This window comes from Aythya ferina (assembly GCF_964211825.1).
Source record: "Aythya ferina genome assembly, chromosome: 1".
NCBI lineage: Eukaryota > Metazoa > Chordata > Aves > Anseriformes > Anatidae > Aythya > Aythya ferina.
The window spans coordinates 119,173,190-119,185,143 of NC_140296.1; the positions used below are offsets into that span (position 1 = coordinate 119,173,190).

At 40.2% G+C, this 11,954-nt stretch overlaps 2 protein-coding genes across 3 annotated transcripts in view; both read left to right on the plus strand.

The window, feature by feature from the left end:
* Window positions 1–122: 122 nt before the first annotated feature.
* SLC35A5 (solute carrier family 35 member A5) lies at window positions 123–10,965 on the plus strand. Of its 2 annotated transcripts, XM_084506480.1 has the most exons (7): window positions 142–470; window positions 1,254–1,352; window positions 2,735–2,868; window positions 5,602–5,669; window positions 7,003–7,798; window positions 8,902–9,005; window positions 10,155–10,965. In XM_084506480.1, the coding sequence occupies exons 1-6, from the start codon at window positions 341–343 to the stop codon at window positions 8,968–8,970; spliced, it is 1,296 nt and encodes a 431-aa protein (XP_084362606.1). In that variant the 5' UTR covers window positions 142–340; the 3' UTR covers window positions 8,971–9,005; window positions 10,155–10,965. The 2 variants fall into 2 exon arrangements, with proteins under 2 accessions (XP_084362605.1, XP_084362606.1); XM_084506479.1 differs by lacking the exon at window positions 10,155–10,965 and having other exon boundaries at window positions 123–470; window positions 8,902–9,945.
* LOC311430119 (uncharacterized protein) overlaps window positions 10,228–11,954 on the plus strand; it is a 146,559-nt gene continuing 144,832 nt past the window's right edge. Inside the window, exons 1-2 of the mRNA XM_084506486.1 lie at window positions 10,228–10,353; window positions 11,558–11,681. The gene's annotated coding sequence lies outside the window, so the exon portion shown is untranslated. The remainder of the gene's footprint in view (window positions 10,354–11,557; window positions 11,682–11,954) is intronic.

The window sequence follows — 11,954 nt, forward strand, 5'->3', positions numbered from 1 at the left end:
CCGGGCCTCCCCGCGCATGCGCGCCGCGGGGGAAGAGGCCAGCATGGGTGACGTAACGGGATAAGGGCAAGAGCCCTGAGGGGAGGGAGGGGTGGGTGAGGTGAGGTGGCAGCGCCGCGGGGGAGGGGCCCCGTGACGGGCGCTGAAAGAGCGGCGGGCGGGGTGGCGGTGATGGCGGGTCCCCTCATAGCGCGTCCCTCTCCTAAATGCAAAAGCGAGGGGACAGCATGGCTCGCGGCGTGAGCCCCTGGTGTGGGATGGCACCGAGCAGCCTCACCTGGCTGCGTGGCTTCCTAGGGAGCCGGTTGTTCTAGGATCTCCTCGCCCGGAGGGCAGCGGGATGGAGCTGAGGTGCTGCCGCCGCCTCGCCCCCTGCTCCAAGAGCACCGCCGCCACCTTCCTGCTCGGCGGGGTGTTCATAGCGCTGGGCTCCAGCCGCATCCTCCTGATGAAGTATTCCGCCAACGAAGGTACTGCCGGGCGGTGGGCGTAAGGTGCCTCAGCTAGGGGCGAGCGGGCATTTCGGGCGAGGCGTCCCCAAAATGCTAGCCCGCAGAGCTCTTAGCGCCAACGTCTTGTTGTTACATAAAGCGGGATAAATTTCGTGGTTTCTGGCATAAATGTCGCGGGACCTAAGGCAGAGTAGCACCTTGCGGCTGCAAGATGTCTGATCCGTGTGGAGATCGTCCCTGGAAAGGTGCGGCAGGGAACGAACGCCTCAGGAGCTGTTTGTCAGCAAATAAATGGTGCAAGCACGGTTGGGGGTGAACGTCTTGACCAATGTTTCTCAACAGGTTTTAAGAAATAGTGTGCATGTTATAACTGTCTTGCTGTAACGCTTCCCCCATCAGCATATATCAGCGAAGCGTGCTAGCAAAGAGCAGGTATAATCCTAAAAGATATTGTGTCATCCTGGAAGCCTTTTCCTTGGAGGGAAAAAATAGCATTTTGCTGTCTGGGGGAAGATATTCCCCTTAGTTTTTTAAGATAGCGTTATTCCTGAATTCTTCCTTAAAGTTTCATTGTAAACCAAGACCAAATGAAGGAGGATTTCACCTAGGAAGGGGAGCATTCAGGCAGTGGTATACCATCACAACCTGAGTATTTATAATTGAAGTGCTGAAAGAGCCTTTTGTTTTTATGGGGAGTAGCAAAAATTCTGACTGGAGGGGTTAAAATAGTGTCTTCTCTAATTGTGAATGCAGGAGATAGAATCTGACCGTGTACTCTCTACAATTTGCTGAATCCCACAGATAACAAGTACGATTACCTTCCTACAACGGTGAACATATGTTCTGAAGTAGTGAAATTGTTCCTCTGTTTGATACTGGCACTATGGGTTAAGAAAAAAGGTAAGTACGCATGTTTAATATAACTAAGATGTACTTATTTTTCTAAGATTTGCTGTACTTCTTTTTTTTTTCCTTTGACTAAAAGATTCACCTTTAATAGTGTAGCAAAAGTCCTGCTAGTAATGTTCTCTGGGATACAGAATTATAACAACACTCCTTACAACTGTAATTTGTGCTATAAATTAATGTGTTCTCAAGTTGTTGGTATGATAGCTGAAATGAGGACAGGTAATCTGAATTAGATAGTGTAATGAAGACACAATCTATTTTTTTTTTTAAAGAATTTTAGCACAGCATCAGGGTAGGATAATAGATACTTCACCTCACTGTGAAGATGTGACTGAACAGAATCTTATAAATTGCTTTAACTAAAGGTTTTGGCTTTACCTTCCAATCTTCTGAGTGCTTCTATTTAAAAGTGCCACCACCTTCCACTGGAGGGGATTATGTGTGTGGTGGTATTTCAGTCAGAAGCAGCATTTGAATGTAAGAATTCAAAGTAGCTTTGTTACAAAGACAAATCTTGGGGCTGCTGTCTGTACAGGAAAAGTGGTGTCAGGCTTCATTACCTTCCAGTTTTGTATTGCAGGCTATTTTTCTAATTTATTTTTGGGCCTTCCTACTGCTTTCTTTTGCTTTTTTTATTTTGTTTTCTACCAGATTTCTGAGTTTTATTGAGCTCAGTGTGTGACTAATTCAGAAGAGGATTAGATAACATTCTGTAATCTTAAATCTGTACTAACAAAGTGCTTCTGTTGTCAACTCTAGACCAGTCTAAGGTTTGGCACAACCCTAAAGCACGTGTCCTGAATACCTAAGGAAATGTCATTCTTTGTGCCTTGTCCTTTCTGCTTTCTTCCCGTTTGCTCTCTTTTGACTCGGATTGTGTGTTGTATATATACTGAGTTCTGATTCATTTTGTATTTCTGGTGTTACTGGCCATCCTCTGGGTGGTATATGAACAGATCCCCTGTTTGAGTCATTGTTTCAGGTCTAGACGTGATTAATAATCGCCCAGTAATGATGTGACTATTGTGTGGGGACTTTCTGGAGTGCTTTCTGGCCCTCAGCAAATGATTGATATTTGCTTTTTTGCTTCCAGTGGGCAAATACTCTCATGGGGGGTTTAAAGGATCCTTGGATGGTTTCTCTGGTGAAACAAGAAGGTGAATGCCCATAGGCAATGGATTGCTCTCTAGCTACGTGTTCTGCCTTGGGTGTGTCCTCTGTGTTGCCAGAGACCTATAGTACTTGAGGCTTTTTGCAGTCCAGCAGTGTTCTTAAGAACACAACAGTGGTACCTGTTCAAAAGGGTTTGGAATAGACTTGTACTAAAAGAAAACAAGAAAAATGTCTTTCCTCTTAATTTGTTTTCCTTCCAGAGGGTTGTTTGGATCATCCCTCTGGATGTCTTTCCTGGAAGAATTTTTGTAATTCCATGAAATGGTCAATTCCTGCCTTTCTTTACTTCTTGGACAACTTGATTGTCTTCTATGTGCTGACCTACCTCCAGCCAGTAAGTACGCATGTACTGAATTAATATCTTCTGATGTCTTACTAATGGGTAACATTAACCTTAAGCTATTTACAGTTGTAACATTGACAAGGCAAGATTTGCAGGTAAATGAATGATCTCTAGATCTTCAGCTAGACCTTCTTTTTTTTTTTTTCTTTTTTCTTTTTTTTTTCCCTGCCAATGATCCGTGTTTTACAGCTGTCAGTAGAGGAAGGTCTCTGTATTTTCTCCATCCTAAATAATTTAAGAATAGGCTGAATTGCCTAAGAGTGTGACAGGTCTTTTTGGTGCTTACACTTCTTTTTCTTCAATTCTGTATTTCTTTTTAAATGTATTTGCTCATTTTGCTAGTATTTGAGTCTCAATTTTCTGTCTTCTGTTGCTTTATGTATGTGACTTCACATGTTGACTTGCATTCTTTCCTTACCGTTTCCAAAGAAAAGCAAATAAATGTAACCTGCTAAAGCAGGTGAGCAATAGGAAGTGAACTGGGAAGGAAGAAAACTGTTTGAATCTCAATATTTACATACATTTTTATGTTGCTGTGCATTAAATGTGGTTGTGTTTAAGGATAAAGTTTAATTGCTAGTTTCTTCTAGCTACATTCAGCCTTCTGGATAAATCTACAGATTCTCAGCATACAGTTTTTGAGCTTTCTTTTTTCATGCTAGGGTACTTTTTGGTTCACAAACCGGTTAGGTGGAAACAAATGATTAGTGCTTGCTATAAATAGCATGGCTACACTTGTTTGACATTAAAAATTTGTATAAATGTTTCTTCATTTTCATTCAGGCCTTCTCCTCTAAAATGATGCCCTTTTAGGTGTACATTTTTGACTAGGATGGAACAGTCTGGAATAGGGCTTGGCTGGAAAAATATACTGAAAATGAACCTTCTGGATGTTTTAATATAAGTTGATGTTTTCTCCTTTGGGAAGGCAATTCAGCTATAACATTTGTAATACCAAAACCTGATACTTAAAAGATTACACCACACTGTTGCTTTCTTAAGCAATTTGTTTTGGCTCAAGTCAAGGTGATCTTTTTGTGAAATGCGCAGCTTGTATATTGCACACGGACACACTGCAAAACTGGTCTCTCTCCCCTGAGAGCATGTGTGCTCTTCCAGAATTTTTGGTTTCTTTTAACTGACAGCTGAAATTGTAATACAGACATAAATAATAGATGAGATAACTAAATACCTGTAAGGTAGCATACCTTGAAAGAGTTCAAGACCCTGAAAGTGAAAAGGCAGAGGCAAGATGCCTAAAAGAAGGTGGCAGTGCCTGGTTGAACTTTGTTTCATGTGACTTTTAAAACTATAGATTTTGGACTATGTAATTACTTGGGTGAGCAGTTTTCTGAGATACAGAGTTGCTTTGGTGAGATCTTTTCTCTTGCGGCTTCAGCAGTAACTGTGGATGCTCTTTTGTGCTCAATCTGTTACTGGTAAAACTTATTTTTAGAAACTTTGCTTCCAGCATGCAAGCTAGTAGCATAGTAATCTGTGGTTAATTTGTTTCTTACTTGTACTTACCTAAAGCAGAGGTCTCTTGAAGCCTCAGAGAACAAAGAAACTCAAAATCAATTCATTTTTAACTGTTCTGTTACAGATTTTGGTCATATTACTTTACCAGAGATGGTTGGGGCTTAGCCTGTGAGACCAAAAATATACGTGGAACGTTTTGCATATCATTTATATATCAGTTTTGCACCAAGCCTCATTTTTCCAGAGTAATTTCTGTCAGTTCCAGATTCATCTTTTTATTCAGTGTTTTTCCTTCTTCCACAATATTCATCTAACATATTTTTTTTTTTTTTAACTGAGTTGTAATTTCACAAAGCAGAAAATTAAGCTGTGATTTCTTAGGCAGGTGTTTCTTGTGTCAGTCTTCAGCTTACTTGAGACCTTGTCATGCTGCTTCATGAGATTTATTACTCAGCATGTAGTGCCAATCTATTCCAAAAAAAACCAAACACCTAAGGTGATGGGAAAAGGGCATATGCTTTTCCTCTGATAAATGAGAAAGGCTCTGCAATAGCAGAGCCTGAGAGTGTGGAAATGTAGATAAGAAAGTACAAGATAAAGTCACTTTGCACTTCTGAATCCATGTGTATGTTTTTGTGCAAAATTGTCTAAAAAGCAATCTCCCTCTGATGTTGAAATGGAGGAAAGAGTTCAGATGCCTTTTTTTATATGTATACTGTTTATACAGGATAATCCTGTCATGAAATTCAAGGTGAGCATCTCTTTATATTTTATAATCAATAAAGCAGATGCATTTGACGTGCAAAAATATATTTTCTGCCCAAGTCTGGATGCTACAAGCTGCCATCAGAAGCAGCCTCACCTTCCCCTATTCAGAGTTTCCTTTTGGAGCACCTTTCTCACTTGTGCTGACACAGCTGATTTTGCAGCTTAGTGGTCGGCCTGACGGGGAAACTGATCTGCCAGAAAAATAAACAGTTTTCTTTTTGGCCAAGTACATTTCCAGCTGGATTGTTTTCCTAACATCTTTGTTTCAGCAGAGCTCTTCCTGCTGCAGTTAAACTTAATCTCCACACTTTGCTTGATACTTTGAAGTGGGACTTGAATTTCATTTTAAGGATGTGCTACTCGGCACCAGGGTGATGCTTTCCAAACACCTTGCAAAAAGGGGACCACTCAAAATTGGTGGGCTTTTGGTGTCGACATGGTGTCTGGACTATAATGTTGCTCTCCTTCTTTTTCTAGGCAATGGCTGTACTTTTCTCAAATTTTGTCATTATAACAACAGCTCTTCTCTTCAGGATAGTGCTAAAGTAAGTAGTACTTATGAAGGTAAATGAGATTTAATTTTTTATCTTTCTAGCATTGATGAAGAGGTTATGTTACATTCTTTCTGTGTCTGATAGGCACCGTAATAATGTTTTCTTATGGCTATACCAACTTGATGAGAGATGGCTTTGTATTCTGCATACCAAGGCATTGGAAATAATAGCTTGTTAGGAGCTCCTATGTGTCTACATTTGGTCACCTGTAACAGAAAACGAGTGAAATCATGATTATATACTTGTTGAATTGCCAGAATTAAGGTCTGGTTTTGGGTTCCTTCATTTGTTCATTAAATTTCATATTTCGTGATGAGCAGTACTTCTTGCCAGTTTGTTGTTCCTAATTGAATGTAAATGTAACCCAATGAGAAGGAACGAGATATGCAAGAGTGAAAGACACATCTGTATGCTGTAATATTATGCCAGCCCTGATGTGTTTCTGGTCAACTGTGTGTTTTTAAAAGTAAATATGTACGTCTGTTCTTTGTTATTCATGTGACAAAAGCCAGTTTCTCTGTCCTGCGTGTTCTTCGGCTGACTCGTGCTCTTTATGGTGTGGTTTAGATTCAGAAAAGACTAGCAGGGAAATGGATATTAGCCTTCATACTCCACCTAAAAGGTTACTTGTGTTCAACTTTGAACAAAGATGCCTTTTCTACAGGCGCTAATATTCCAGAAGAGCATCTGATGGTCTGACCAAAAGGCTTTTTCTTAGTTCTTTAGATTTACATCTCAATATGTCACCATTTGCTTAATCTTCCAAAATTCTGATTATTTTTTTCATGCAATAAACAGGATTTCCTTGGGTGAAAAAGTGTAAAATAGCTAAGACTGTTAGGTCTTCTAAATTGCATTCCTAGCATCATAAAATATTAGAAAGGTGCACAAAATCATGGGGGAAAAGTGAAATGTTGTGAAGGTTTCCCAGAGAAAGAGAATTATTTGAACGTCTGACTTTCTTTGAATTCATCAAACCTGTGTTCTGTGTTCACCGAGACAATAGTTGCTTTTAGTGGTCACGTGTTTGGCATCTAGAACTACCATCTTGAACGACTTCCCTTAAATTTATCTCTGCGCTTTGTGTGTTCTCCCTTTTGTGTTTCTGTGATCACCAGGCTGGGGTCTACTTGCCACAGAAAAGAACCCTACGTTTTGGCATTTTCCTGTCAATTACGAAAACCCAAGATGTGTCTTTGTACTTGTCTACATCTCCTTACCTGTGGCATGATGTCTTTTGTGTGTTTTTTAGAGCTCATTCTCTTATCGTTTAATTTGTGCTGCTGTGTTTCTAAAGTTAGTGGCTTTTTTTGTCTGCTCCTAGGCGAAAACTCTCTTGGGTACAGTGGGCGTCTCTGGTCATCTTATTCCTCTCCATTGTCGCCCTGACTCTGGGAACTGGAGGCCATCAGCAAAGCTTGGCTGTACACGGATTCCATCACAATATGTTTTTCAGTCCATCTAACCACTGCCTTCTTTATACGGGACCTGAGGAACCGTGTGTTGAAAAGGGCAACTGCGGAGCACCCAGCTTCCTTCCCAGCTTCCAGTGGAACGTCACCAGCACCATGGCAGGAGCACTGAAACCTCTCCGCCTCAGTCTGGGACATCTGCTTATTCTAGTGCAGTGCTTCATATCTGCCCTGGCTAACATCTACAACGAAAAGATCTTGAAAGACGGGGACCAGCTTGCTGAAAGCATCTTCACGCAGAACAGCAAACTGTATGCCTTCGGGGTGCTGTTCAATGGGCTGATGCTGGGTCTGCGGGCCAAGGACCGGAGGCAGATAGGGAACTGCGGCTTCTTTTATGGGCACAACGTCTTCTCAGTGGCTCTTATCTTTGTCACAGCTTTCCTGGGGCTGTCCGTAGCCTTCATCTTGAAGTTCCGAGACAACATGTTCCATGTTATGACTGCTCAGATCACCACTGTCATCATCACCACAGTGTCTTTCATCATTTTTGACTTCAGGCCTTCTTTAGAATTCTTTTTGGAAGCTCCTGTGGTGCTTCTTTCCATATTCATCTATAATGCCAGTAAACCAAGAGGCCTGGAAATTGTCACTCTGCGGGAAAGGGGCAAGCTCTTCAAAGGAGACACGTGGGAGAGGTCAAGTGGGGTAAGGCTTTTCAGTACTCCTCTTCTCTGGTTTCTCCATTGTTTCACCTCCATTTCCACCATGGCATATTTGGAAGATTTGTTGTGCATGTGACCAGACTCATAAATCTTTAAAACTGTTGGGAAATTATTTTGTGTATTCCACTTTTTAAATTCATGAAGCTCAGGTAAGTGTTGCTTTTCTGCCGTGACTACAGACAGTGCTGTGAGCAACTTCAGCAACTTTTATACAAATCCTCTTTTGCGACTTCTTTGACCAGATATATTTGTCCACTGGCCCTGGGCATACAGAAGTTGGAACTGACACCTGGGAACTAATTGTACTTATGTAGAACTGATAAATCTTTGTGTAGCTGAGCCCATAAAGAAATTTATTTTTTTTTAATTGCTAAGATTCTTCATACTGTAGCAGTCAAAAGATATCTGAAGACATTTTAACATGATTTTTTTCATACACAACATTTTCTGCAGGTACTTTTTTTTCCCCCCTAATTTGAATAGTAATCTAGACAACTAGTACATGACACAGAGGGCTTGCCTTTAGGCTCAGCTCATTTAATTGAGCTGAGAAATTAGTCAGAGTGGGAAGGAACTAATGTCTGTGTGTTGTGCCTGTACAGATCTGCTCTGTTACACATGATGCAACCAGCAGAGAGTGCTGTCTCCATTTAATTCTAGAAAAAATTAAACTTGGTAGAGATGCTTTCAAGGACTTCTACATGGTACCCTTTTATATTGTTGTTTAACAAGCAGTAAATAATACAGATGTATTTTTTGGGGTAGCTGGCATTATCTATTTTAGCATTTACAATTGGGCATCTGTGGTAAAAACAAAGAGTGCTATGTGAGCAAGTTTCCTGATGAATACTACAAGCTGTTTAGAGACAAGTCACTAAAAAGTATTAAAGATGAACGGGATGTTTCTTATGAACGTGTATATGTTAGAGGAAGACTTTAACATACTGGTAAAACATGTAAATTACTGGGTGTTATTATCATAGAGATACCGTAAATAAACTTTCTTCTTTTCTTTCTCTCTTCCTCTTTCTATGTATTAATAACAAGATGTCTTTTGCTCACATTGTTCTCTTCTTATTTCTGTAGGATGGAGAAGAATTTGAGAGACTGAACAAACCAAGCAGTGACATCGATACAGATGAAGATTCGCTCTAGCGTGGAGCTGGCTAAGAGGAATGCTATTACTCATAGTGAGAGAATGTTAATGTTTTCTTGACATAGCGAAGGGTCCTTTTTTCCCATTTGCAGAACAATTGAGACTACTTTGGGTCCGGATGTCAGAGATGGATGAGGAAAACATTCAAGCTCTTAATTTGAGCCATTTATTTTTGAGAGCTGTTTTCCCTCTTTCCATCTGTGCAAATTAGGAGTTCAAAATCTGCTGAAATAAACAGAGTTTATACCTGAAGTGGACAAGAAGAGGCTTGGACCCTGGACTCAGTTGTCTGGGTGACATGCTGCATTGGAGGGCAGTCCTGGGCTCTAACCGTATGTCTTTCATCACTTCAGTTGACTGTCCTGAGTCACTGCACAAGCTCCTGTGTGAATTCCTTGGTTAGCAAAGCAGAGATGATAAAACTTGTCCACATTGCAGAAGTGATTTAAGGGTTGATTGGCATCTTCCAATGTAAAAATGCTTCATGAAGTTTTCTTTCCAGGGCTTAAGATGTTACTAATAACCTCATAAATAAGAGGCAAATTGACTGTTTTACTGTATTTTGGTGATTCACATTGAAATATCCCTTGCTGAGTGAGAGAGTCCCCCTGAACCAATCTCATCAAACCTTGACCTGAGAATGTATAATAATCAGATAATTTGTCTGAAGGATCAATGTATTCTTAATCTAGGAGAATCTTTTTCAGTTTGAATGGTCTTAATTCTGTTTTCATTCCTGTTTTACACCAGTGTAACTCCGTACTGGCTCCTGTGGAGTCCTTTCTGATTCTCTGATGTGACTGAAGCAAATTTCACTCTCACATTTCCAGTATGAGACTTGTGTGTGCCTGTCTCCCGATGTCTGGGGGAACTGAAATTTGGAATGCCTTCGTAGAAAATAGTAGATTTTACTGGCAACTTACATGGCTTCACTTTGAAAGATCCTGAATAAAACAAAAGCGTGTTACTTGGTATGAATGTATCATAGGGTCTTTATTGCATTTAGAAAGGGTGTGTGGAGAGACTGACTTTGCACTGGGGCCACTATCTGAAAACGGATGTTATGCAGCTGCAACAATGCCCTGCAATATCTGGAACACTGAGCAGGAGGGTGCAGGTGTTGATACCATTTGTTGTTGCTCTGACAACTCAGACTGATAAGAGTTTGCATTCATTTTTGCAGAGAGCAAAATCATTCTGCGGAATGTCAGGCACGGTGAACTCAGAATCGCTGTTGAGGAGTCTGCTGGATTGTATTTTCAGTGAGATGAAAAATGGGTTCAAAATAATTCAAGGAATTTTAGAAATTGGAGGATGAAGGGAACAGTCAAAAACAAGGCTTTGATAATGGAAAGATAGCTGTCGAAGGAATTCTTATGAAGGTATGCAATGAGTTCAGTGTCAGAGCCTCATACCACAGCGTATCTTAATCAATTACTGATGCATTTCTCCGTGGACTGAAGACAGTTCTGCCTTTGTTCCCCTCTGCCATCCTTTTTCCAGGCTCTGTGTGCCTACTTACGCATACTGTCTTGATGGCTCATTGCTATATTAATTAACATACCTCCTGTCACTGATCCATCAAGCAGGGCAGCCTGTTTCCAGTTGTGGCCGATGACTGTCAAGTTATAAACCACGCATGTGAAATTCTTACTCTGATTTCTTCCGTCTTTTTTTTTTTTTTTTTCAGGAGTATGAACTTTTTCTAGCATGTATTAAGAATTACACAAAGTGAAATTACTGTTGTGGTTTGATTATATGAGCTAACCTTGTAAATATGTTGAGCTGAAAAATGTTTTACGGCTGATCTTGTTGTACTACCATAGTAGCTCATTTCATCAAAAGGAATCCTGGTTGTTTGGATTTGTACAGAATGAATAAGAAAGCATATTTGAATGTAAATTCCAGAAACATGAGTTTTGTTGGTGTGTAATATTCTATTTTGGGAAATGAAACTTCAATGCAAAAAAAAAAAAAGTTCAAACTGTTCAAGACTTAGTTGCAATAAGATGGTTTCTTTTTTTTCCATTACATACAGGTTTGCAGTATATACTTGCCTGAATTCATTGTCTTTTTCAGTCACAGCTACCAACTTTAGCAGACATTCCCATGAAAAGTGAAAGCACTGTTAGTTTTAGATTGCTTTGCATTACTAGTGGTAGCTTTTTACATCAACTTTTGCAGGCAGCTTTGCCTTGCCTTAAGTCAGAGCATAAAAATTAGCCTCATACCTCAAATGATAGAGCATCAAACCAAAGATGAGTATCTTTAAACATTTTTTTGACTTTCCTGCCATGAAATGTATGCCTTAAGAAAAATAAGAGCTGGAAATTATTGATCTGCAAATGTTGTAAAGTATATTTAGACTTGCTTTCAGCTCTTGTCCTGCTTAGTCAGTTTTACCCTCTATAAATTTCATTTTAATAACTTCCATCACAAGCATGATGTCATGATTGACTTGTTTTGCTAAAGTCTCAGATTTCACAAAGATAACAGGAATGTAACTATGGAGCTCTATGGAAGCATTTACTTTCCTTCTAGAGTTAGATCCTATCTAACATGTAGAAACCTTTCTGTTGTCTTCAGGTGAACAGGTTGGAGGTCTTGGAGACATTCAGTTGGATTGGCCAGGCAGGTTTCTTTTAATAATGGAGGAGAACTGTATATCCCCTATACAGCGACAGGAACATTAACAGCTGTCTAAAAATGGGTAAGGACTTAGCATAAACTTAGCAATAACAAGTAAGTAACCCAAAAATATAACCATGCAGTTCTATGCAGCCATGCGGTCCATGGCAATAGTCAAATTTAGCGTGTATATGAGATTTGTTAGAGGAAGTGACTACAAACCACAGACAGCTGGAGAACAGCTCTGGTCAGCAAGGGGGGGCTGTTCTGTAGAGCTATACCTTGTGAATAGATCATGTGAATCCTACTGCAGTAACAGTGGTTAAATATTTCCATTGTATAGTTGCTCACCTAC

Coding starts and splice junctions, on each gene's coding strand:
- SLC35A5 (XM_084506479.1), top strand. CDS start 341: ATGGAGCTGAGGTGCTGCCGCCGCCTCGCCCCCTGCTCCAAGAGCACC. Junction 471..1,253: donor GAAGTATTCCGCCAACGAAG/GTACTGCCGGGC, acceptor TGAATCCCACAG/ATAACAAGTACGATTACCTT. Junction 2,869..5,601: donor TGCTGACCTACCTCCAGCCA/GTAAGTACGCAT, acceptor TTCTTTTTCTAG/GCAATGGCTGTACTTTTCTC.